This window comes from Miniopterus schreibersii (assembly GCF_964146895.1).
Source record: "Miniopterus schreibersii genome assembly, chromosome: 10".
NCBI classification, from domain to species: Eukaryota; Metazoa; Chordata; class Mammalia; order Chiroptera; family Miniopteridae; genus Miniopterus; species Miniopterus schreibersii.
This window is the reverse complement of record NC_138110.1, coordinates 45,875,189-45,902,588: the sequence shown is the minus strand read 5'-3', so window position 1 is coordinate 45,902,588 and position 27,400 is coordinate 45,875,189. Positions and strand designations below refer to the sequence as shown.

At 39.1% G+C, this 27,400-nt stretch overlaps 2 protein-coding genes across 6 annotated transcripts in view; both read right to left on the bottom strand.

Annotated features, from left to right (window-relative positions):
- ANKRD12 (ankyrin repeat domain 12) overlaps nt 1-1,395 on the bottom strand; it is a 93,190-nt gene extending 91,795 nt beyond the window's left edge. Inside the window, exon 1 of one of the 4 annotated variants that reach the window (XM_081148947.1) lies at nt 972-1,395. The gene's annotated coding sequence lies outside the window, so the exon portion shown is untranslated. The remainder of the gene's footprint in view (nt 1-971) is intronic. The other 3 variants (XM_081148946.1, XM_081148949.1, XM_081148948.1) reach the window with 3 other exon arrangements.
- A 4,260-nt stretch (nt 1,396-5,655) lies between these two features.
- NDUFV2 (NADH:ubiquinone oxidoreductase core subunit V2) lies at nt 5,656-26,211 on the bottom strand. 2 transcript variants are annotated; one of them, XM_081148950.1, is made up of 8 exons: nt 26,018-26,211; nt 17,657-17,722; nt 16,140-16,202; nt 15,935-16,051; nt 14,304-14,472; nt 12,969-13,078; nt 8,875-8,951; nt 5,656-5,805 (listed from the first exon to the last, which is right to left on the bottom strand). In XM_081148950.1, exons 1-8 carry the CDS (start codon nt 26,069-26,071, stop codon nt 5,712-5,714), a joined length of 750 nt encoding a protein of 249 aa, XP_081005076.1. In that variant the 5' UTR covers nt 26,072-26,211; the 3' UTR covers nt 5,656-5,711. The 2 variants fall into 2 exon arrangements, with proteins under 2 accessions (XP_081005076.1, XP_081005077.1); XM_081148951.1 differs by lacking the exon at nt 26,018-26,211 and adding an exon at nt 18,446-18,476.
- Between the last annotated feature and the right edge of the window lie 1,189 nt (nt 26,212-27,400).

Sequence of the window (27,400 nt, the reverse complement as noted above, 5' to 3'; positions counted from 1 at the left end):
TCAACTTCAGGATTAGCGTAATTCCAAAGCGTTACAGATCTCTGGATCTGCAACCCATTTCACCCGCGTTCATATTTTGGCTGCGGGTGTCTAGTGGAAATGACAACCTCGATGACTACACTGCTTAAAATGTTTCCTATGGTTTCAACTGGTGCAATAGTATTAACTTCCTACCCTAATCTGTTTCTTACTGTTATTATTAAAACAGCTGTCAGCTGGGTTTCGGTAACCTCTTTGTACAACCGTTTATTCAACGCTTTGAGATCCTCCAGGATACGTCACATCATATTACACCTCAAAATAAGATCTAAGAACCTGACGTGCTCTAAAGGTCTAAGAACATCATTCGAACGGACACTCACAAAACGAGGAAGAGAACCGATTGCCCAATGCGGCAAGGATTACACTGGCATTTAAAACAGGGCTGCAGCGTGACCGCTCTCCTTTCCCCTGAGACTATTAAAGTGGCAATTTTCCTTCTCTCTTTCATCCGCCTCTCCTCCCACCGCCGGTACCTCCGAAGCTCCCTCCCGGAGGGGCCGGGGCTGTCTCCCGCGGGCGGACCGCAGGGCGCGCGCTGCGGGCTGGGCGCGCCCCCACCCCCGCCCCGCCCCGCCCCGCCAGGTCCGGCAGCGGCAAGCCCGCGGCGCCCTCTCGGGTCGCGCGCACTCGCACGCACACGCTTCTCCCGGCCCCGCCATGTTCCGAGTGGCGGCAGCGGCAGCCCAGCCCCGGGAACCCAGAGTGGTAGCAGGGCGCGCCCCGCTGAGGCCCCCGCCCCGTGTGGCGCCCCCAGCCCCGCCGGCAGCTGCCAGCTGCGCCGCGGCTTCTAGGCACTGCTGGAGGGGCGGCGGCGGGTGGGGCAGACCCGTGCCTGGGCCACTAACGGCCTGTCACCGTCAGCCCAGCGGCTCCACGGGCCAGGCCCGGCGGCGCCGAGAGGTACGAGGTGGGCAGGGCAGGTCCCTTACCTTGCTCTGGGGAGGGGGGACGGGAGCAGCGCAGAACTGAGGGGTCTCCTCCCGGCGCCAGGGACGGGCTCGAAACCGCGCCCCTCCTTCCTCCTTGCCTGTCGCCACGCCCCCCTCACACTCACGGACCGAGGCACGGTCGACACAGGCTTTAGCCTCTGAACAAGTGCCTAGGTGTTGCCGTCGCTGTCGTTGTCTTCGTCGCCGATGCAACCGCCACTAACGCCGCCGAGGCCGGGCTTAAAAACATCTCCGGTCTCGGTCTGTCTCTCACCACAGCCTCTTCGCTCTCAGGGCAGCGCCACCCGGCGATTGGCTGCAGCGCGGGCACGTGACTCCGAGGACACGGGACAAGCGGCGTGACCGCCCCGCCTTTTCCGCCGGCCCCTCCCCGCTGCCCCGCCTCTCCAGCTCTGCCGGCTGTGGGGCGAGGAAGTCGGAACGTACCAAGTGGGAGGCGGAGGTGGGGGAGGTGCAGCCCGGAACTCCTCCCTACGAGCTCGTCTGTCTCCCCACCCCACCCGGTTGTCCCGGTTGTCACTGCTTCCCCTACGCCGTCACCGGCCCTAGAAATGAGGAGGAATCAAAGAGGGAGCGCGAAAGAAGCGCAGGAGCTCCTGACGCTGACGCTGCTGGGCCAGTGGGATCTGCAGTAGCTTTTCGTGGCGATCAAGGCAATGGATAGGACTACAAACTTCAGGAAATGGCGGCGGCGGCGATGAAGAAGAGACTCTACATACGGTATTCACGTTATTTTTTGCAGGGGCTAGTGGACGAGTTAGTGAGCTCGACCCGGGAAAATGATGCTGCGATCACGGCTAGAAGCCAGGGAGGGGTAGCTACCGCTATACTGCTGGCCGCGGACGGCTGGCTCCGGTACGTTGGAACAGGCGGCCCGCGCGCGGCGCATAGCCGCGGACAGCCCTTGCCCAGCCGCAGGGCGCCTGCGCGGCAACACCTGTACTGCGCGGAGGAGCCGCTGCTTGGGCACTTTTACAGCGCCAGGTGTGTCCGCAATGCCGTCCCGAAAGGACGTGAACATGCACCTGCGCGGGGACAGCACAGACTCCATGATACACTTTCCCATTCGCACCCTCCAGTGACCTTTTTAAAAAGAAATTTAAATGCATTTTTCCACATCCGTCCGAGTTGGTATTTTCAGAGGGAACTTAGCAGGTACTGGGGAAGAGTGCGTGAGGGAAATGTATCGTCTCCCAGAAGCCGATACCGATGTCCTTCTGGACGCTTTTTACTTACATTGAGTTTAATCTGCAACAATTTGTACATTCTCTTGTTTAACCACCAAAGGGGTTACATAATCGGAAGGAAACCATTTTATTCTTCCTTCCTTCTGGGCGCTTTATTTACGAGGTTAATCCTCGAAAATTTGCGCATGTGTTAACCACCAAAGGGGTAATTGGAGTGAAACCACCTCCCTCATAATAGTGGCCTCTAAGCTACAGCACCCACTTGTGACTTGAGTGCAGTTACAAACTTGTCAGTCATAGGTGATGTTACATTTCAGACATGACAGAGAAAGCTAAGTTATAACAAATTACTACATAAAGCATAAACCTGCATTAAAGATCAGTATTTTTTCCTTTCCTAGGTTCCTGATTTCCCAACTCTAAAATATAGGTTCAGTATTAAGAGAGCACCTTGCGGTTAGAGGTGGACCACTATTAAATTTGCATATTTATGGCATGAAATACAAAGAAAAAAAGGAATCCACTAAAAATTTATGACATCTCTTGTCATTGAGTTGGTTTTCATTTAAGTCACTGTCATAGAGGTCAACTAGTATTGATGGCAAAGGAAATAGCTATTTCTATAGCACTATACCTCACTTCAAAACTGAAAGGTAACAAATCTTGAATTTGCTGAAGTACATTAACCATAATTTATGGCAATAGCCATATGTACCTTATTAAAATCAGTGAATTCAGGAAGACTCGTAAGGCAATCATGATCCAAGGTACTGTATTGACTACGTTCAATAGGACATTACCTGTAAGTTATTTGTAGAAGTCAAATTGCAAAAAAAAAAAAAAAAAAAAGTCTTTTATTGATTTCAGAGACGTGGGGAGAGAGAAACATCAATGATGAGAGAGGCATTGATCTGCTGCCCTCTGTACTGAGCCTGCAACCTGGGCATGTGCCCTGACTGGGAATCGAACTATCTCCAGGATCATAGGTCATCGCTCAACTGCTGAGCCACACCGGCTAGGCACAAAAATATTTTTAAATGAAGCTCATATTGATTATATTTGATAAATTATAAATCAGCAATAATTTGTTATTTGAGAGGTCCAAGTGAAACTCATAAAGGCAAGAGGACCTTATTTTCCTTTTCAATGTGAAACTAGAAATATAAATCAAGAAATTATTATAGGTATTATGGATAGGTCTCAAAAGAAGGCTGAAAAAAACTAGTTTATATCCACAAGCAAGGTGACTAGTAAGCTGCTAAGGCTTTTAATTGTATAGCTTGGTCTTTTGTTGGCTCAAGTCCTAGAATACATCTTCAGCAAGTGGGTAAAATATGCTTCCCTTCAGTACCAGGATGTGAAGGACCTCAAGCATTAAACATCACTCTTAGCCAAAGTTAAATTTTATCACATTTATTTGGGTTAGTTATTAGCAGACACTCAAAATGTGTATATTTGATATCTGAGAACCCATTCTGCAAAATTTACTTTCCAACTTATTTAGTTCTTCACACCTTTAGCATCAATGACCCTTACATTTTAACAATAAGTCCAGTTAGATCATTCCAAAAAAAAGACACAACACCTGCCAGCTCTGGCCAGTTGGTTGGGTGTCTTCCCATGCCCTAAAAGGCTGCCATTTGATTTCCAGTCAGGGCACATGCCCAGGGTTGTGGGCTCAATGCTGAGTAGAGGGTATGCAGGAGGCCGATGTTTTTTACCCCCTCTCCCTCTATCTAGAAATCAATAAAAAAATCTTTAAAATTTTTTTTAAAAAACTGCCATATATCAGGGAGGTGAATAAATGAAAAATATCAGATAGCTTATCATATAACTTAAGTCTATACAGATGTAATATAAGCCCTTTGCAATGAATACTTAAAAAAATTTTTTTAGTTGATTTTAGAGAGAGGAAGGGAGACTGAAACATGCATCAGTTGCCTCCTGCACACGCCCTAACTAAGGGACTGTACCCGCAACCTGGGTACGTGCCCTGACCGGGAATCAAACCTTCCACCTTTTGGTGTACTGAACACTGACCATCCAAGCCACACTGGCCAGGGCTGCGATGAATACTCATAACTATTATCATGCACTGTAGAATCTTCTGGAGCAAAGGCCCCTTCCAGTTACAGCAAGTAATTCTGAGCATCAGTAGCTTTTCCCTTAGTCACTTTTAGTAGTGGCTCAAAAAAACAAAACAAAGCCAAGCAGGTAGATTCTTTGCCAGCAGGGAGGACGAAAACTTGAATTGTTGGTTTATTTTTGCCATTAAACAGCAGTAAGTAAATTTCCTCCCTAAATGTACCTTTTTAAAAAACAGCAGTTAAGCCCAGCCGGGCGTGGCTCAGCGGTTGAGCGTAGACCTACGATCCAGGCGACCAGGGTTTGATTCCCGGTCAGGGCACATGCCCTGCCCGGGTTGTGGGCTGCAGCCCATCAATGACTCTCTCATCATTGATGTTTCTATCTCTCTCTCTCCCCCTCCTTTCCTCTCTCTGAAATCAATAAAGATATATTTTTAAAAAACAAAAACAGTTAAGAACTGAGAAGACGAAATGAGGGAGCAAGTGGTGGTAAACACACAGGCTAGGATATAGTTATCTCCAGCTCCCAGAAATTGGGCAAGGAAATTTTAATCACTGTGTTCATATACATTTTGGAACCATCTTGGATTATTATAATGAAATTTTACCTACCAGATTTTAAAAAAACTATTTTAACAATCATTAAAAGCATTGCTTTTGTGTTGAATATGATAGAATTTTCAACAAAAATGGGCAAAAAAAATGAAGCAAGACTCAACTCAAATGACCTAGAGACAACCACCTTCTCCTCCTCACAATTACAGTCTGCTTAGAGTCACCACCAGTTGGAAATAACATAACAATAGTGTGCTATAAAGGTAAAATGTTACAAGGGTGCACTGACATAAATAAGGTTTATACAAAGACCATGTTAACTTAAGACTTGGCTATGGCTAAACATGGAAAAGCAAAATGTATTTGAAATTTGAATTTTTATTTCACAATAACCTGCAATCTTGATAAAAATGACCTGGCAGTTGAAAACAAGGGGACTTGAAGTTACTGATAGATTATAGAATGTCTTCATAGTTAGCCATAGATAGCAGATGACTTTAAAATGGAGCTCTGAAGCCCTGGCCATTGTAGCTCAGTCGGTTGGAGTGTTGTCCCACACACCAAAAGATGGTGGGTTCCAATCCCGCCGGTCAGGGCACATACCCAAGTTGCAGGTTCGATCCTGAGTCAGGTGTGTACAGAGGCAACTGATCAATGTCTCCCCCGACATTTCTCTCTCTCCCTTCCTCTCTCAAATCAATGGAAATTTATCCTTGGGTGAGGATTTTTTAAAAAAAGTGGAGCTCTGAAGTTTTGACATGGTACTTACAGAGCTGCAAGTTGCTAGGTTACCACCAAGGTGTACACAGGTTGAAATAATATTAAAAATTTATGTAGATAGGAAATTCATATTTTATTTTTCCAGTGACATATTTACAATTGAATATAAATTAAAGGCCTGCTTGCACACCAAAGCCAGGCCCTTTAGGTGGTTCAGTCAAAGAGGTGAGACCTCCAGCTGGCTCACAAGAGAAGCGTCCACTCCTAAAAAACAAGTAACATTAAAATGACTATTAATGATTACCATTTATAAATTTTCACTTAAAAAAATTATAATTGTTATCTCACAACAGCCTAGTTAAGTAGCTAATTCCCCCAAAGAACTAACATAGATTATTTAATCCAAACAACTGCTACAAGATTTTCTCAAAGTTAAACATGAAAAGTGACATATCAAATAAAACTCACTACATATAAATTTGAAAAATATAAAAATAATACTAATACTAGTTCCCATTTATTGACCAGAGTTTATACATTATTAGCTCATTTATTCTCAACAATGGCATGAGACAAGTGATTACTGGCCTTACTTTATACAGAAACAAGACTTGGGGGGGAATTCAGCAACCACCCCAGTATCAGAGCTTAACTACAGGAAAATAACCTAAACCAGAGGACATTTTAAAAAATCATGTTTTAATAAACCAGACACTACATTTATTCTTTATATATCTGAATTTTATTTAGATTGAGAAGGGAATACACACTATATTTTAAACAAACGATTCCTTGAGGAATTTGAAGATTTGGGAGGATGTCCTTTAGAAGCAGTAAAAACAAAATCTATTTGTATTTATGTTTTTAAAGGCTGTATTAGTATTAATTTTTCAAGAAACATGACCCAGACCAGGGCTGCTAACACAGCCACAAAGAAAACAAGAGCAGGTACTTATGTAGGAATCTATGAAGAGAAGCAACACACAGGCAGAACCTGTCTGTTTTTTGTTTCACCCCCACACATACTTTCCCAGGTAATCACTCAACCTCTGCCCTGTCTAACCTCTTTCGCTAGAGCCCAACTCAGCACATCTTTTTACTCCCTCTGGCTTTGCTCTTCACATTCTGTCATCTATCTTATAAGTCTGTTTTTAGTCCTAGAAAGTCATTTTTTGTTGAGGGGACAGAAAAGTGATATCACATAATCATTTATAAGATCTTTCTAGCTATTGCATTACATAATGCAAGTAACTAAGAGTACTGTAATGAAGAATGGCTACAAAGTCAGAAATTAGTTAATATACTTGCATTATAGGTCACTATGAAAACCAGATAAAAAAAGCAGACACTGTACTGTCAGAGCCTGAAACTGTTGTAGGGTAAACGGCAAAATGACATTTAACTTGAATAAAAAGTGGTATTTGGCTTTGTAATTTTTTTATGTTAACTAGTAACACAGGTACACCTGTTGCTCTCTGACTGCCAATGAAATAATGAAATTAACTTATTTTAGAGAACCTATCTTCTCTTTTACGAGGTTCCATCTTGGGGTTTAAGCTCAGCTACCCTCTTTACCTAACACAAAGGACCAATTTAAGGAGATTATGAAAACCAAAGTTTCTGGAACAATAAATGGGAGAATTAACTATGTATACTGCCTGAATTCTTCATAGGATTATAGAATTTTATAGAAGAAAGTTATTTTAAAAATAACTTGATCCAGATTCCTGAAGTTTGTTCCGTGAAATGACAGTCCCATGACACACTTGAGGGGAAAAATGGAGTTCCAGGGGTTCATTATGTCAGCCTACAAACTTTCCGCTTCCCCTACCATTCACAAAATACATATTAAAATGTTATAAAGGCTGTAAAATCTTCCAGTAAAGCCTACAAACTTGGTTTAATCTACTAGTCATGTGACTTTCCCCCTCATTTTATCTGTAAACATGCCTCAGAACACAAATATTGAGAGGCAGTGATCTAAGCCCTATCCATTCACCTGACAGCTACAATTTACACTAGGGTTTTCTTCACAACTGAAATGCCTTACCCTCAAAAATAGAAGTGTAGCCCAAGAAAGTGAGGAACTAGAAGAAAATTCTAAACTAATTTAAGCAAATTCAATTTAAGTGTTAAAAGTATATGTTTCTCAGAATAGAAGGTAACAGTCAGTAGCAGCCAGCTTGCCTTTACTAAATTGAAGTTATCCTGAACTGAGCTCTTTTTCTTACTAGGTAGGGTGCCTGAATAATGAGTACTTCTAGAGCACAGACTACAGAGCCACTCATACATTCTGATTTAGTAATCCAACTTCAGGGTTATTATTATGTATTACAAAAAGTTGGAAAATACATTTTAAAACAGAGTAATAAAGAGCACATCATAGTTCTTACAATACATTAGAATACTATATGGCCATTAAAACCTACAAATCTGATATAAGCAGAAAGAAATATTTACAAAAGGATTACAACAGTATAAAACCATGCAAACATTTGCTAGTATTAAGAGTGATGTGAACACTTAGATATGGAATAAGGGTTTGTTTAGCAGCAAAAGTTCAGGTTCATAATTGAAAGAAAAGTAATTAATATAACACAACTGCAGGATGTGAGCAAACTGGATAAACAGTATTTAAGTTGTAAAAGATCTATGCATTCTGACTATACGTGCAATTAATGATGTAATGTATCTGAAGTGAGAGTTGATGTAATTAGGCTGCATTATTACAAGCATGGTGTCTGGAATTAAGGAGACAGTCCCACAATGCTCTGCAAATTACTCAGCACATCTCTCAAATATTGTGATTAGTTTACCACATTAAGAAAGTCACTAGCCATTCAGAAAATCTACAGAGGAGGGAGACCAAACTCTGTCATATAAGGAAAAACAATAAAAACAACTGTGGATATTAAATCTGAGAAAAAGATATGAGGAAGACAGCTAATTTAAGTAACTGAAGAGCTGTCATGTGGAAGAGGTATAAAAATTACCTTATATTGGTTCGAAGGACAGAAGAGGACCTTTAATCAGAAATTAGAGGGAGACAGGCTTTGGATCAATCTTCTGGAAGTACAAACTTTTAAAAAACTGATTTCTTTGTAGTAAATTTCCCTTCTCTATAAACATTCAAGTAGATACCAGATGATTATCTGATAGAGTTTTAGAGGGGGGCTAAAATTATTGCTTTAGGTGACAAGTTGGTTTAGATACTGTATAAGGATCCTGACAACTTCTGTGAACTTAGGGTATAAAGTTTCAAAAATTAAGTTTACATGAAAGACTAATTTAGGTTAAACCATTAAATTTTATTATATAAAAATAAAAGCATACCTTGGCCCAGGTTTTGGAATTTTGCCAGCCTTGAGCTCATCAATAATTTCTTCAATATCCTTAGGTGTCAGATCCTCCTACAAAAAATATTAAAATTACTTTTTATATTGAAATTTCTGTAAATCCCTAATATCACTTATTGTCTCTCTCAACTTACAAGTTAGTTACCAAGGTGGCAGCAACTGAATAACTTCTATATTTAGTATATACTGCTAAAGGCAATATGTAATAAGAGCTGCAGCTAAAGAGGCAATACAGAATAGCGCTTTGAACTGAAACAGTTCTGCGTTTAAGTCTTCGCCCTATCACTTACTAGCTAGTAATCTTAGACAAGTTACTTATCCTCCTTAAGTCTGTTTCTTCATTTGTAAACCTACTTGAGAATAAAATGAGAAAAATATATAAAACAGAACAGTGCTGTGGCACATGCTCAATAAATGCTAAGTCCTTGAAGAAATACTACCTAAAAGTAGATGACTAATACATATCCCTAAGCTAAAGATCTAACATCCCAGCGATATCTTCCCCCTCCCCCCAGGTGAAAGTCACCATTTCAAAATTCATTTAATTTTCAAAGGGGAAGGTAAAAAAAACCCTTATTTTTGACATATTTATTTTAATGATCCTGACACTCCAAACCACATTTCAACTAGAACAGCTCTATCCCATTTTATACATACATTAGCGTAAAATTTTTAACTCAAGAAAGGGTTCCGTTATTTAAAATAACATATAATTAAAACACAGAAACACATGCACTTGTATGCCTAGCTGCTGCAACCTAGGTTTAATCAAAAGACAGTGAAAACAAGCCCAGCCCGGCGTGGCTTAGTGGTTAAGTGTCGACGATCTAGAATCCAGGCGATCAGGGTTCGATTCCCGGTCAGGGCACATGCCCAGGTTGCAGGCTGCAGCCAATCGATGACTCTCTCATCATTAATGTTTGTATCTCTCTCTCTCCCTCTCCTTTCCTCTCTCTGAACTCAATAAAGATATATTTAAAAAAGAAAAAAAAGAAAAGACAGTTAAAACAAGATGGCAAGATGAAGAGAAAACTGCCTCAACTACATTATATCCCTTCTCCCCTAACAAAACGGTTCTGTATTTAACAAAATGTTTTGTAGTACCCTAGTGCTATGCTAAAGAAATCATGATTCAATACTGTATTTCCAATGCCTAGTCACAAAAAAATGCCTTTAATATTTGTTGAATAAACATTTATAAAAATAAAAAAGCTGCTTTGAAAATGCTTAGGGTTTAACGGATGTTCAGAAATTTATAGCTAAAATAATCTTTAAACTTATCTAACAGTTTTATTCCTTCCCCAAATCTTTGCTATGAGAATTTGAAAACTATACATAACTACCCATATTCCTACCACCTAGACTGAACAATTTTTAATCTGACGTATTTGCATTATCTACACATATGCTTTTGGGCTGTACCATTTGAAAGCAAGTTGCAGACATCATAACACTTCACCCCTAATACTTCAGCAGGCCATCTCCTAAGAATAAGAAAATTTTCTTAAATAACATAATGCCATTACCACACCTAATTAACTAATTCTTTAATAAAATCCAATGTCAAATCCATATTCAAACCTACCTAGCCATCCTCAAAATGTGGTAACTGTTTTTCCCCTAAGTAGAATCCAATCAAAATTTATGTGACTATTTCATTTTATCCACTCATCAACTGAGATATATAAAAGTTAACTGCCTTGCCAAAGACCATACCTTTACTAACTAAAAGAATATTTAGCTCTTGGATAAGCCATGGGCTACCATATTTAGACTTATTATGTTTCATAGAAAGCTGTGACACACTATTCCCGCTTAAATTGAGATCCTCATTATGAATAAATTGCAGAGTATGGGAAAAGGGAAAGTTGTTGCCATATTTTTAAAGGACCTTTTTTAAAGTATGGGAACTAGAGAAGAAATTTAAATCACTTATCATTAAAATGAAGAAAATCACTATAGGGAATGAAAACACCCTAAAAATCTAAAAGGCCAAAGAAATCAAATTTCACCTTCATTAAAAAAGGTTACAGATGTCCATTTCAGGCATTATGGCAGAATAGCTATCCTGATAGAACTTCCTATTGTAACACCTACAGGTGCTTTTAAATTTCATCAATACCCTCACAAAGAAATACCCAGAAACCACAAACTCAAAAACCCAAGTAGAGAAGTGGAACACCAAACAAACTTGGCTTTAGGATTTCATAGTCTAGAGCAGTGATTTCCAACTGTGCCACAAGAATTTTTAAAACATGCAATAACTGACTACAGGGGCACTGACCTCTTTTCCCTTAGGTGGTCGAATACAATGACAACAGCCAACACAACAATAGCCATCCAGTGTGAATGAATCAAAATTACACCTTTTTTTTTTTTTGTCAGCTCGGCAAAAAAATATATTTTTGGGTGTGCTGCAGCATTTTAGTAATTAGTTTATGTGTGCCTTGAGATGAAAAAGGTTGAAAATCACTGGTCTAGAGGGGAAAGGAACAAAGCCCCAGGTCACAAGAGACATCCAAACCACATGAAGTTAAGACCCTAAAAAGCTATATCCTCAATATAAGGGTAAATAGAAATTAAAATGTCCCTCAAAAAACTGCTAACCTAGAATCTTACACATTGATGAGGGCTGAGGGAAGGGTGTAAGGAAAGGGGCTCTGTTTTAGTACAGTAGCATTTCTAGGAGCAAGAGAGTAGCAAAGCAAATCTCTTCTGGAAGAATCCACCTTTAATACAGACCTCAAAGAATTTCCATAAGCAATTTCTAAGAAGTATGAGCTAACAAGATATTATGAATGAAAACCATGATATAATTAGGGAAGCAGGCAATTAAAAAAAGATAACTAGACTCCACACACTTAGATATTAAGAACATGTCTAAGATAAAAATACAAATTTAAAAATATTTATAGAACTAAAGGATGAAAATATTACTTATCAAAACTTGTGAGGCCTGGCTAAAACAGTACTAAGAGAGAGAGATATCATCATCTCTATAAAATTGTTAGAAAAACAATATAGTATTACATACTAGTATGACTGGATACATATATAAATATGTTCAGGAAGAACACACACTAGATTTATGAAAGTGGTTACCTCTGGGAATGGATGGGAAAGAATAGGATTTTTGGTGGGAATGAGAATGGTTTACTTGCATCTGTAGATTATTCCTTACAAATAATGATAAAAATAATTTATTGAAGTGTGGGAAATATTATTTGTTGGGTTTTGGTGTTATTTTCTGTATTTGTATGTAAATTATTAAATTTTTCAAAAATATATTACCTCCTAAAGTTAAATGCAAAAATATTTAAAGATAATTTTTTAAAAACCATTTGGTGGAAAATAATGTAAAAGCTAAAATTTATGTATTTTTATGAAAGGTTTTCTATTCTTTTTTAAAAATATGTCTTTATTGATTTGAGAGAGAGGAAAGAAGAGGGAGAGAGAGAGAGAAACATTAATGATGAGAGAGTGACTGATTGGCTGCCTCCTACATAGCCCCCATGTTAAGCCTGAAACCTGGGCATGTGCCCTGACTGGGAATCGAACCTTGACTGCCTGAATCATAGGTCAATGCTCAACCACTGAGCCATGCCGGCCGACTGATTTTCTATTCTTTGATTTTTATTTTTTAAAAATATATCTTTATTGATTTCAGAGAGAGGAAAGAAGAGGGGGAGAGAGAGAGATAGAAACATCACTGATGAGAGAGTCATTGATCGGCTGCCTCCTGCACGCCCCTGACTGGGCATTGAGCCCACAACCCGGGCATGTGCCCTGACCAGGAATCAAACCGTGATCTCCTGGATCCTAGGTCGATGCTCAACCACTGAGCCACACCTGGCCGGGCTATTCTTTGATTTTTAATAAACCAACATTTATTAATAACAAAGAATAGGAAACCAAGAAACAAAAAAAGAAAAAGAAAAAAAAGCCCTGGATATTTATGCCAACAATTTCTTCTAAATGCATAATTAAAAAACCAGCATTTACAGGATGGGAAAACAAGTATTTTAAATATGAAATAATACAATTTTAATTCATATTAAGTTAAATACTCACATAGTAGTTGTCATTTATTTGAACCATTGGTGCATTTACGCAGGCCCCTAAACATTCCACCTCTATAAGAGTGAAAAGTTTGTCCGGTGTAGTCTCTCCAACCTTTATTCCTAAAAATATAAATGATCACTGTAAGGACCAGGTTATATTTAAATAGCAATATAATTTAAGGAAAGAAAAAAGGAAAAGAAAACCAACATGTTATGGAGGTATACAAAAAGTATTTAAGAGTACTAAATTTCTTAAAACAAGTCTGCATAATTATACTAGAACATTCAAAGTTTTCTTAAGTAAACTTGTTTCAGAGGACTCATCTCCAGTGTTTGTTATCAAACAGCAGTGCATCAGACTGTACGATTTTCATTTTGACTGTGATAATTAACCTAAAATCAGTCACACTATCAGATTGGCAAAGACTCAGAAAACTGCTAATATCAAACGTCATTAAGAATGTGAGGAAAACAATCACTCTCATATCTTTAGAGAAGGCATTTTGACAAAATATAGTAAAATCTGACACAGCAATTCTACTTCTGTAAACAATCTCAGTATACAGTAGGATAAGTATGCAAAGATGAGTATACATAAAAGTAGCTACAGAATAACTTGTTATAGAAATATTAGGCAGACATACATATTACGCTGTAGTAAAAAAAAGGTACAAAGAGCAAACACATTACATTTATATATTTAATAATGAAAATATAAAACCTAAAACCAATATACTCACTATTATCAGAATTTGTATCTTGAAGGTGGGAGGTGGCATTATGCAGACTTCACATTTGTTTTATATACTTCAGTACTGCCCAAATATATTTACAACATGCAAGTACTTTATATTCAGTAACGAAAATTAAAAAACAACAAAAACCTCCTTTTACTTTATTTGGTATGTATAGTTATGCAGCAATGAGTTTTGTGTGGAAAAATGACCTTTCCATTTTATAAATGCTAGTATATATAATAAAACCCCATTTCAAATTTCCCTTCCTGAAGAATTCTTACTGTGTGAAAGAACACAAGGATAATAATAGTCACTTTATACATACTACATGGTATCACACAATGAAACTTAATTTTCTAAACAATGAAAACTTTGTAATTCCTAGCTTTTCCAACATACTTAATGATTAGAAAAGATGAAAATTCAGCTTTCAGGCTGAGAACTAAGTACAAAATAAGAAATAAAGGTAGACAAATGGAAAGACAAAAATTCACTCATGAAGTAGAGATCCAATAAGATGACAAAAGTTGGAAAAGTTAGGTAGAAATAGGTCAACTCTAGAAAGACAATTCTAATTTTCATCAAAGTTATATAACATGTCACATTACCAAGCTTTTTCTGAATGGCCTCCAGTATGCTGTCAGAGTTTCGAAGCATGCAAGGTGTAGTAGTGCAGATCTGAATGTGATACTTTCCAACTGGCTTTCGATTATACATTGTATAAAAAGTTGCTACTTCATATACTCTCATTGGAGGTACTTGTAAAACTTCTGCAACCTAAAAATATTAGGAAATTTTTTAAAAACATAATTATAAGGTTTAATAATTGAGCTTGGTTAAAAGTGTATTTCAGTATTGCTTCAATTTGGTAAAAAACAGGAAAGTTCTTCAAAAGCAGAAAATATACCTGTATCTGGTATTTGCAAGGTATAAATCCTTTAATTTTTGCAGACGCCTTACACTTAAATTACACAGAGCCCAGAGGCTAACGGTGACCTCAGTCCTCATCTCTGCAAAAGGATCTTTTTCTCTAAATCTTTAAGTCTTTCATTATTAAGAATTTCTATTTTGATCATTTCAACTCTAATATTTTGTAATTTAAAATTTCTACATGGCAAAAATTTGGTGGACAAACCCTAAAACATATTTTTCAGACTTTCACCAATTTTTCAAAAAAGCCTCGATGTTACACGTGGTGAAGAGTGTGTGCAAATGGTACGGCGAAAGAAAAAGTTGAGAATCAAAGCTTACCTACTCGCCCATATTGGTTTACATATCTACATACTTATACACACACCCCTCCAGAACAATCCAAACATTACTATTTACAATGGATCTTATAGACTAGTACTTCCCAACCTTTCACATCAAGATATTTACAGAAAACACTTATTTTAACATACTGGGCAGGCATACTGAGAAGCTCTCTCAAAATACACATGCTGGAGCCTGAAAATATACACACTGGAGCCCTACCACTGGGAGGAAGGCCCTGATGTCTAATTTGAGAAGGCATCCCTGGGGTCGCTGCTGTGTAGCATAGTGATGGTTAAGGAACTAATGTGTGAGTTTCTGGATTTTGTTTTTGCTATAAGGTTGGGCTTTTCTTTGGGGTCAGAGAGAAACAGTAATATTAAAAATCTCAAATGTAGCCCTAGCAAAAACTGATTTTAGAGAGAGAGGAAGAGAAAAGGAAAGAGAGAGAGAAACATTGATGAGAGAGAGAAACATCAGCTGGTTGCCTCTTGTATGTGCCCCGACCAGGGATAAAACCTGACACCTGGGTATGTGCCCTGACCGGGACTTGAACCAGCAACACTTCAGTGCACTGGACAACACTTCAACCAAATGAGCCACACCTGCTAGGGCAAGCAGATCCTTTTTCCTGTAATTCTAGTGTTTAAATAAATACATTAATTTTCAGAATATCTTGACAGCAAATTATACACATTTGAGATATTTTATCTTTATTATGACCATCTTTCTCCCAAAAAGGAGGGAGGGGGAGAGAAAACCTCATTATAATGCCTTTACTATTTCTTGCAAGGATAAAAAACTCTACCTTTTCAGTTCTCTGCATAGCTAAAACATACATGTAATTTGAGGAAACATATAAATGATTACAGGGCTTCAAACTCTTAATTTTGACATTAATGACTGTCAAAGGAATTTCTACACAAGAAAGTTACCATACACAATCTCTCCTCTTTTTGAACTAAAGCAAAAATGAATTAAGTACCTTGTTCATAGCAGAGATGGGCAGCCATCCATTCTGTCTTTGGGCTAAATCCAGGACTGGAAGCACAGCTGCTGCTTTATGCCCTTCTGGATAGTTTTTTACAATTGCCTCTATCCTCTGTATCAAAGAAAAAGCACCTGTTTTTATACATCTGGAAGATACTAAATATTTTGTACCATTAATTATAATGTTAATTTCATCATACCTTATAGTTTTCTGGTGTGAAATCAAATGGAGTATCTGGGTTATTCTCAGGAGTATCTCTGTGCTATATATACAAAAGGAAAAAAAATGTTTTCCAAAATGATCAAAATTCCTCAAAAGTGTGAATAATTTTGTACATTGCTGGTACTGATCATTTAATCTCTTCACTTTATTTTCAACACAATACAATCAATCTATCCTTGCATCAAAAAGAATGGCTAAATTATTAAGTACATGTGATGAGTATGATTACCAAAGTAATGTTAGCAAAAAAACTTTAGACAATTTTAGAAATTACCATTTAATGGTTAAGATAAGTAGCTTTAGAACCAAAAAACAAAGTTATACAACTTGATTAGAGGATAGGATCTTCTAAGGTAATTACCCAAACATTGCTAACTATTAGAAGCCTCAAAACGACACAATCTTGAGTGTGAATATATGTGCATTTTCTGAGAGAAAATATATCAAATCGTCAAAGGGACTTGCTACTTCAGGAAAGGTACAAAGCACCGTCTCTTCCCCAGGTAATAGAACCTAGCCAACGGCTAGTTTTCTGTAACAGAAACCAGCCAACAACAAGAAGCTTTATTTTTCCTCCATAAAAGCGCAAGCCCTCTTTAAAAACTGACAAGAAATAGCATGTCAACAGGAAATCAAATGAGTCACACTGAAATTAACACTTATACTGATTGTTTTATATATAAGGTGAACACAGAACTGAATCTCTTAATATATTGACTCTCAGTTCTTTTTCAAGGATATAAAAGAGGAAAGAAAATGAAAACTTTGGGCAATGATCTCAAACACATGGCATATTTGATATGTTTTTAGACAAAGATGATAAAATATAAAGCAAGAATCTAATTATCAATAGTATGCCAACTAAGATTAATCTTGGAAATAACTCAGTTTACAAGACTATACCACTAACTCTGAATCATACTAGTCCAGTAAATTGCCTTTAAACAATACCAGATTAATTCCTGAAACACTGTACCTTTGTCAGAGAAGGGGGATAAATTATCTTATGCTTTCTGAATTATGCAACTAAGCTGGGGAGAGTTCACTGACCTTTACCTGTAGTTAAACCCTGGAAACCAAAAATACAAAGGACAACTGCCAATGTATTCACTCTATTACTAAAATCCAAGTTTCAAACTAGTGCCATTTTGGGATTCCCTAAGTTGCAGCCTCAGAATCTTCAGTGAACCAACATGAGTGAGTTTTAAGAATCCAAAATGTAAATTCAGGTTACGGCTCACTCATAGTAATTTCACCAAATAATCATCTAAATTCTTATTCTCAGATCTGCCCTGGTACTAATTTAAACTTGAGAGGTTCAGCTGGAACCACACATCTTTTGAAAAGTAGTGAATTCAATTAGCTATATTTAAATTCTCACAGTGGCCAGGATATACCAAAGACATGGCTATTTAAGGTATTTTGGATTATTACCACAAATTTACCCAAATTTTCAAGTCTTTTCATTCTGAAGAAATCTAAGTAATTACTTACCACAAATAATGCTCCTCCAGCTCCATTTTGCACAGCTGTCTTATGCAAATTCCTTATATGTTGTCCCTAAAATTTTAAGAAAATTTAGTAAATCGCAAGCCTTAAGAAGTTTTTCATATAGAAATACTTTAAGATCCATAACTAAAAACAATTGAATCAACTTACAGGAAGTAAAAGATCTTAAGCGATATGGTCTACTACCCTACCCTGCCCATTCTATTTTAGGAGAGGTATACAAAAGCAGAGATCCAGAGGTAAGGTTATTACCTTCCTAAGGTCACACCTAAGAGTTAGTGGAAGAACCAGGATCAAACCCAGATTTTCTGAGTCATGTACCCTTTCTTCAACACTCTGTTGGCATGCATATTAAGAGTTAATATACCATTAACTTACTGCCTTTCACTTTTGTCTGAATCAAGCTGGATGCCAGCTTTCACTTAGCATGGACATTCAAAAACATGTTTTCATTCTGTACAAATGAGTCATAGACTCTTACAAATGAGTCAACTGTATCCTCCTTTTCAATTCTTTACTAAATTAGTTTAGAAACTCCAGCCATAAAAGTAGTTGCAGAAAGCTGCCTGTGAAGGATGCTATGCGGACTGACCATACTCAATTGTTTTGGAAGAAATCCACCTGATTCCCCTCTCCCTTGCATTTCATTTCTCTTTGCTCTGTTGCTCTTCCCATCATTTCTACCTTCTCCACCTCTCCCCACCCACCACCCAATCCCCCCAAAAGCAATTCAACTACTTTTCAGAAATCCTCCAATTTCTGAGTTCTACTAACCACAGATGGTAGAAAACGTGATTACGAAGCATGGAACTGGAGAAGAGTTGAACAATTCAAAGGCAAACATATTAGAGAAGGAGGTAAAGGCAGTGATATAACACAATCATATAACTGTTCCCTGGGTCCAAATGATATTTCAGTTAAAGAAATAAGTTTACATAGAGCATTGGCTTTAATTAACAAGACTCGGGTATAGAATGTGAGATAGAGGTATAAAATATGGGAGTAATAAATATCAGTTTTAGGATAATGAGGGAGGGGATAATTCAATCTCTTAGTGGTACACAAGGGGGCTTCAAATGTGTAGGTTTTGTTTCTCTTAGGCAGCAAGTGGATGTTTATAATATTCTTTTTCCTTTTTGTGTCTGAAATACATGACAATTTAAAAACCATGCAATGCAGCCCTGGTCGGGTGGCTCAGTTGGTTAGAGCATCATCCATACACCAAAAGGTTGCAGGTTCGGTTCCAGTCAGGGCACATACCTGGGTTGCAGGTGTGATCCCCAGTTGGGGCATATATGGGAAGCAGCAGATTGATCTTTCTTTCTCTAAAAACGTACCCTCAGGTAAAGATTAAAAAAACAAAACAGAAAAAAACCATGCAGCACAAATCAAGGAGACTGTTTATGTTCTTATACTTTTATTCAGTTGCTTCAGGGTTAATCTGTGAACTAAATATAAGGTTATGCCTATATCCCTGATTTGCCTGTCCAGAACCTGGATTGAGATAAACAAAACTAAGGCCATAATTCCAAATAATATTATAAGAACACTATCAGCATAAAACTCTGACAAATTAACTGAAACTAACATTTAGAAGATAGTACCTACAACCACTTTACTGGAGAGGATATACATATTCATATTTTATTTATTTTTTAAATATATCTTTATTGATTTCAGAGAGAGGAAAGGAGAGGGAGAGAGAGAGATAGAAACATCAATGATGAGAGAGTCACTGATGAGGCCCACAACCTGGGCATGTGCCCTGACCAGGAATCAAACCCCGATCGCCTGGATCCCAGGTTGACGCTCAACCGCTGAGCCATGCCTGGCCACGCTACATATACACATTTTAAATCAAAGAACAATATTTACTGAGTAATAGTGAGTTACTTAACTAAATTCTGAGAAAACAAAGGATTTCATAATAAAGTAAGGAAGGATTAATTTAAGAGTAGGGAAAGTATTGAATCCTCTTTTTTTAAAATGTTTTTACTGCTTTTAGAAAGAGAAAGAGAGAGAGAAACATCAATTGGCTTCCTCCTGCACAGCCCCTATGGGGATTGAGCCCACAACCCTGGGCATGTGCCCCTGACAACGAATCATACGGGAGACCTCTCTGTGCAAGGGATGACGCTCAACCAACTGAGTCGTATCAGCCAGGGCTTTTCTTAACTTCTTAATAGTTCTACTTTTAGGAATTCATCCTAACAAATAGTAGAAAACGAGGATAATGATTTATATAAAAGTATTTTCTATAATGTTTGTTATAGCAAAATACAAGCAACTAAAAAGCCCAACATAGGGAGGTTTTAAATAAATATCAATAATTCCAACAAAAATTCTATTTCCTAAAAATAATGAATAGTATTTGTGCCACAGCCATAACTGGAAAATATCAGGATTAAACAAAAAAAAAAAGCACAAACTACCATCCCAATTATTTTCAATATAGATACTAATAGAAAGATTGGAAGGCCATAACAAAAGTGCTTATCTCTGTTATTTATGTTAACAAGATTATAAGCACCTCTTATTTTTATATTTTGTGATATTTTTCTTTATTTACCATGTTTCCTATTTAGCATGGACTAACTGACAAACTGAAAAAACCCCAAAACATTCATCAGGTACAAAACAAAACTTATCACCTCTACTGCTAATCCTATTTCTCCTTCTAATTTCCCTGTACTACATCAAATTAAACACCACCAATCTCAAAGTTAAAACAGCTTCAGTTTTGTTTTTTGTTTTTTAAATCACAAAGGAGGATTTTTTTTTCATTGCTTTTTCAGAGACAGTGGAAAGGGGGGAGGGAGAGGAGAGAGAAGAGAGGGAGAGGGAGAGGAAGGGGGAGAGAGGGAGGGGGAGGGAGGGGGGGAGAGAGGGAGGGGGGAGGGAGGGGGGGAGAGAGGGAGGGGGGAGGGAGGGGGGGGAGGGAGGGAGGGAGGGAGGGAGAGAAACATCAATGTGACATAGACATATAGATTGGTTGCCTCCCGCACGCGCCCCCACTGGGGCGGGGGATTGAGCCTGCAACCGAGGTACGTGCCCTTGAGTGGAATTGAACTGGAGACCCTTTGGTCTGTGGGGCCCACACTCTAACCACTGAGCCAAACCGACAAGGACTACACAGCTTCAGTTTTGATTCAATATTTGATCCTTTCCCTATTATTCCAGGATCTGCCGCATAACCTTTATTTAAAATAAAAGATATAATCTTTTGTTGTTGTTGTTAATCCTGAGGACATTTTTTCCACTGCTTTTTTAGAGAGAGTGAAAGGGAGCGGAAGGGAGAGGAGAGAATGAGAGAGTGAGAGAGAGAGAAACATAGATGTGAGAGAGACACATCGATTGGTTGCCTCTTGCGTGCGCCCAGAGGTGGCCAGAATGGAACCTGCAACCCTAGTACATGCCCTTGACTGGAAATTGAACCGGTGACCCTTCAGTGTGAAGGCCAACGTTCTAACCGCTGAGCCACACAGGCCAGGGCGAGATTATCTTGAAAACTGGTCTTTAGGCCATGTAGCTACATATTGGAAAATTCACTGAGGCGCTCTCTGGCTGACGTGTAATTTTGGACATGCATACAGAGCGTACATACACACAGATACTTCTATCCAAAATAATGTTTTAAAGTCCAAATCACTGAAGACAAAATATTGATTGAGAACACTAGGGAAGAAGCATCTAAGTTTTAGAAAAAGCCACTGGAGTTTCAGATTAATTTTTTTTTAAAGATCTGTATATAGCCCATCACTATGACACTTACTAATGTGACCTTGCACAAGTCACATTTTTAAGCCTCAATTTCTGCACCTATAAAACAGGGCTATTTACTTATTAAAGTGTTTTGAGGTCCAAATAATAAAGTCTTTCTGAAAGTACTATATAATCTGTTAAAGCATTATCCCATCTGCTTAGCTGACATGGGGATAAAACATTTAAGAACTGAAAAATGGAAGATTTAAGCAACTGCATTTTAATAACCAAACAGATAATTTAAAATCATGCTTTTATAGTTGACTCTAACAAAGAATCACTCTCAACTGACACAAAAAGAACAGATTACTGAGTTTCTTGCAGTTGCACATAATTATTTTTTATTTATTATATCCACATAAGATTGCTAACTTTTCTGGTGAAAGTATATTTTATTTTATTTATTTTTAAAAATATATATCTTTATTGAATTCAGATAGAGGAAAGGAGAGGGAGAGAGAGAGATAGAAACATCAATGATGAGAGTGTCACTGATCGGTTGCCTCCTGCACACCCCGACTGGGGATCAAGCCCGGAACCTGGGCATGTGCCCTGACCGGGAATCAAACCCTGATCACCTGCATCCTAGGTCGATGCTCAATCGCTGGGCCACACCTGGGGGGCATATATTTTAAATAGTTGAAAAATACTACCTCCTTCCTATTGCAATTAACATATAAGTTTCCTTTTTAAAGTGGGGAAGGAGGAAGTAGTGCTGATAGATCATTTTCCATGGGTCTCGGGTTTCTACACATCTTCTGAGCGGAGGCACTAAGCACTAACTATTTTTGTTTCAGACTGTTCAGACTATCGTTTCAAGGATTTTTGTAGAGAATGTTTCCCTCTGAGGTGAAGGTTGGGCAGATTTTCTTGCAGCTGTGGTTGGGTTCCTTAGTTGTCATGCACAACATTCACCTGGGCTGCTTGATATCACTCTCATGAGATGAGATTTGAAGGTCAAGGGGAACCAACATGAACATGAAGCTCATGCTGCCTGCTGTGCACTGAGTAACAAAGTCCTCTGTCTCTGAGCCATGTCTCAGCCAACATCCATGAAACTGAGGCAGGTTAACTTGTTAGCTTCTAAGTAGAGTAAAATCTCAGAGCCCTCACAGTTCTTGAAAAGGTCAAAATCTACAAATACCCTGGTCTCCATGCTGTACTGAATTTTCAAAATATAGAAAACAGAGGGAAGGGGAGACACAAGGGTTGGGGTGGGGGGATTAATCAAAGAATTTATATGCATATATGCCCAGCCATGGACACATGAGGCAGACTCCAAGCAGCTCTGCTAAAAGAAATGAACCAATATTTGAGTTGCTGCCCAAAAGGGAGTTGGATTACAGTTTGAGTTCAATTACATTAACTGTCTACAACTCCTCTTTGGAGGAATTAACAAAATCTAAAGCCTCTACGACACCATCTACAACGTCCAGGATAAAATCCAAAATAACTCAACATACAAAAACAGAACAAAGGAAAATAACCCATTTTCAAGCAAAAAGAAAACCAATGGAGATTACCAATTTCAAAGTTGCTGCAACCATGCTTAAGGACATAAAGAAAAACATCATCAATGACTGAAAAGACAGAAATAGAAAGTATAAAAATGAAATATGAAAATTCTAAACCTGAAAACAATCCTTGAAAATGCCACAACTCTCTCACCCCTACAAAACTAGCAGTGGCTTGGGAGTGCGGCAGTGATGAGCTGTATACGGTGGTGTCAATATTAAAAAAAGCCATAGGCAGTTATAAAAGGAAAGAAAAAGTAAGTCTATTTTGAGGATCTATTGATCCATAATTCACAATTTTTAGGCAATTCTTGACACTCACTCAATAAGGTATTACAGCACTTTACAGAAAAGGAGGATCAGAGAGAGTAAGAAATATGGCTCCAGGTCATACAACTAGTGTCTTCCATGCACTTCTAGATACAGTACTAATTCTTGATATTTTTTAAGCAATGACGAGCTGAAAAGCCTGTGGCTGAAGAAAACAACAACTAATAAAGCAGAAATTATAACAAAATAAGCAATTTCTTTGGAAATGTAAATGGTTTCTTTAAAGGTTTCTCTTTTAGGAAAGCAATTTTATTAGGAACCTCTTTATTCACACTTTTCCAGATTTGTCCTAAGTCATCTGATATCCCACTATTTGTAAAATATTAGAAGACAGGCCTCATTATAAAAGTTATAGAACATACAATGGAATGCTATGCAGCATTAAAAATGACTGTATAAAATGTCTACCGATAAGGAAGCTGATTAAAATGTATTATGGGGGGGGGGAACAGGCTACAAAGTAGTGTGAACAATATCATCTGATTTTTAAAAAGTTCTGTTAAGGTCTATTAATTGTAGCCATCAAAATGTTAAACATTTTGGTAATTTCCAAGTTGATGAGACTATGCATGTTTTTCATTTTTTGAGCTTAATCTATTTGCCATTAATATTATTATGTTTTTCCTGCGATGTATTACTTGTGTAACAAAAAAATTAAACTTGTAAATCACACCATCATGCTGTATACCTTAAACTTCTATAGTAATGTATGTCAATTATTTCTCAATAAAACTGGGAGGGAGGGAAATGAACAAAAAAATTAAACTTATTCATCAACTAAAATATTTATTGGGCACATACTACATACCAGGTAATGATTGTTAAATTTAAAAAAAAGAGAGAGAAGAAGTAGTTGCAGATGCTAACATAAAACAATAAAAAATTTTTTTTCCACTACCTGAAGTTATTGTTCTTTTTCACCGTTAACACTGCTTTTCAATTTACACCCTCTAAGCCCTTTCCTCAAAAACAGAAGAAACTAAAATCTATTTGTACTCTATTTCTATCCTTTCTACTAGTAGACAAGGTATGATCCTCATCACCTCTAACCTGGGATTCTGCAAGAGCCTCTCATCTATTTAGTCTCCCTGCCTCTGGCTCCCATCAAACCTACTCCACCTTCAGTCCCATCCAGTGATCCATCCAATACAGAAACTTGACCATGTCCCTCTGCTCCTCTAAAACCTTTCCCTGACTCTCCACTTTCTCTAAGTTAAAGTCAAATTCTTTAGTATAATACCCAAGCAGCTCCAAGATCTGTGCCCTGCCCAACTGTCTCATTTCATCTTAGAACTCACCTTACCTCCAACAATGGAGTCCAGAGCAACACAGATTGTGGTTTCTCATACCATCAGACTTTTTCTTGCCAACTATCAACAGTCTTATGTTGTCTTTTCCACCTAGAATACCCTCTCCCCAATCCATCTGACCCCATTCCATAATCTGTTAGTATCGCCTCCATGAAAAATCTACCACCACCTTCAAACCAAATGGATGACCTTAGTCATCTCTAACACTGTACTTTTACACTGTATGATACTGACCTTAATTCAAAGTTCCTCTTATACAAGACTATTAACTCCACCAGAACAGATTGTCTAAATCTGATTATGTAAAACGGGGAAATAATAGTACCAAGCTCATGATGTAGACTGTAAATATTTAACACAGTGCTTGGCACATAGAAAGTAGTCACCAAATATTATCTATAACCACCTTGTTACCTAGAGTCTATCAGTACATGACCGACAGTAGGACCTCAAACGTTATATTAAGTGACTAAATTTTGCAAATTGCAATGTTCCCATTTTACAACTGAGAAAACAGAAAAACAACAGCCAAAGTCACAAAGCCAGAAAAGGTGGTGAAGCCACCATCCAAACTCAGGTGTAAACACTACCCCTGAACTCATTCTACACTACTGTGCACTATCTATCCCTTTCTTCTGCTGAGAACTGACCCAATCCTTCGACTTCAAGCACGGACAAAAAGGCTCCTTTCTTTCCAATAAATGCCCCGTTATAATCGTCATTTCTGGAATCTGCATTTTTAAGTTAACTTGAGTGTTTCAACCTCTCTGAGATTCAACTTCCTTGCCTAAAATTAGATGTACTTGAATCTCAAAACAATCATTCAAGCTCTAAACTCCTGCTTGTGCAGTTTTTGTGGTGCTGTTCTTTTACAAAGCTAGAGACGATTATTCACCGAACTTTTCCGACATGTAAGGCACAAATGAATACACTGTGGTGACCCTTCTCTTGGCCTAAGGAAACGCTCAGACACCAAGCAAGCCAGACCTACAATTTCAGGGTTCTGTCCTGAACGCTGCAACCTGACGGCAACAAGGTCACTAGGCTTGATATGCAAGCCGCCTCCTTCGGGAGCAGGGGTAACGGAAACAGATCTGGCCGAACCAGGCGCTAGAGTGAAACAGGATAAAACAGAACACCGAGCGGCCCGTCCTTCGTCCTCTCCTTGGCAAAACTAGGCGAAAACTTCGCAGTCCTGCGGGGGAGACCACGCACCCGCCGCGGTTCAATCTGCCGACCCTCCCTTGGAGCTCCTCGCTCGCGGTGGAGCTGCAGCAACCTCTCCGGGGAGAGGGCGAAGGCCGCAGTGTCCTTGACGCCGTCTGCAGGCCTGTCCAGAGCCCAGGGCTCTCGCGTGCTCACCGCGAAAGAGGCAAGGAGAGAGGGAGAAGGGCGGCGCCAGTGCCCGGGCTCATTCGGAGCCTCCTTACCCACTGGGCGGTGAGGCCAGCCGCCCGGGCCCGGAGCGCCGCGGAGAGGAACATGGCGGCCCAAACTGTTAGTCTTTCCCCGCAGCGCCTGGCGAGGATCGCGAGCGAGCCCGGGACGCACGGCGTGCGCGCTCCCGAGCCAGGCCCGGCGCGTCCGGGGCCGCGAGCCGCTCCCTGCGCCCCGGCGGCGAGGGCGCGCGGGGGCTGCTGGGCCCAGTGGGCGGAGGTTTCCCGGGAGAGGGGCGGGGCGAGGGCCCGCCCGGGCCCTGGAAGGTCTGGTGGTGCTGGCCGCCCGGGGGTCCCAGCCCTGAAGGGGAAGCGACCCTGAGTGGCGCCTGGGGCTCTTGGGGAATGAAACGCGGACTTGGGTTTATGGGGTGACATTCCTTCTGGAGAGCCTTAGTAGGGTTTAAGCACCTCCTTTTTTACCGTGGTTACTTAGAAAAATGCCTTTTCAACCCTCTACAAATCACGTTTTACAAATTGTGGAATTGAAGATGCGGAGGGCTGCTGCCGAGTGCGCTAGGCGGAGACCCCCAAATGCCTCGGTTCCCCTTCTTCTGCTTTAGAGATGTTTGCCGACTTATTTAAGGGCGTAAGAATATATCTGCAGTTTGCTTCAGAATAATGGAGAGTGGGAGATATAAATGAAACAGGATTAGCCGTGAGCGAGTGACTGTTGAGGCTGCGTGGTAGTTCTCATTACTATTCTCGGGGCTTTTGTACATGTTAGAAATTTTCCATAATAAAGCTTAAAAAAAGAATCACTTCCTTCTTGATGTTTGGTCATCTCTGGAAATTCCAACAAGTATTTATTCAGTAATAGCTGTAACATGCACAGCGCTGTTTCCTGCTGCGGAGGGTTTGCCAGGCACTCACTGCCTCCTGGTTTTCCCTTCTCTGCCTTCTTTTCTTATGTGTCATGTCCTGTACACACCCCCTTTATTTTTCCCATTTTCTTTGCTATATTAAACTTGTGAATAATTTCTGGAACTTTCACAGCATTACAGGGATTTTTAGAATTTATTCCTCATAAATTTAAACACTAAGTTATTCCATCGCAACTCCTTAAGAATCATATTTTACAAACTCTGGAATTCAAGTCAGGGAGGGCTGCCAGCCAGTGAGCTAGAAATAGACACCAAATACCCTGGTTCCCTTTCCTTTGCTTTATCTTTTATATCAATAAAAAAAAAAAAGTCTTCCTATCAAGTAACCAAAGTAATGAAACAACATGAGTGTAATTTTTGCCTAACAGATAGGCAACATTTTAAGATTTCTAATTGCTAACACTGGTAAAGTGGAGAGCAACAATTTCTCATCTAACCATTCCGGTAATGTAAGTAAGATTAGCATCTCCAGAGGTTAATTTGGCACTATGGA

Excerpts from the sequence above, each read along its gene's own strand:
- NDUFV2 (XM_081148950.1), bottom strand. The coding sequence starts at position 26,071 with ATGTTCCTCTCCGCGGCGCTCCGGGCCCGGGCGGCTGGCCTCACCGCC. Across the intron at positions 16,203-17,656 it reads CTGGAGGAGCATTATTTGTG|CACAGAGATACTCCTGAGAA; the intron begins GTAAGTAATTAC and ends TTGTATATATAG. Across the intron at positions 16,052-16,139 it reads TCACACCAGAAAACTATAAG|AGGATAGAGGCAATTGTAAA; the intron begins GTATGATGAAAT and ends TCTTTGATACAG.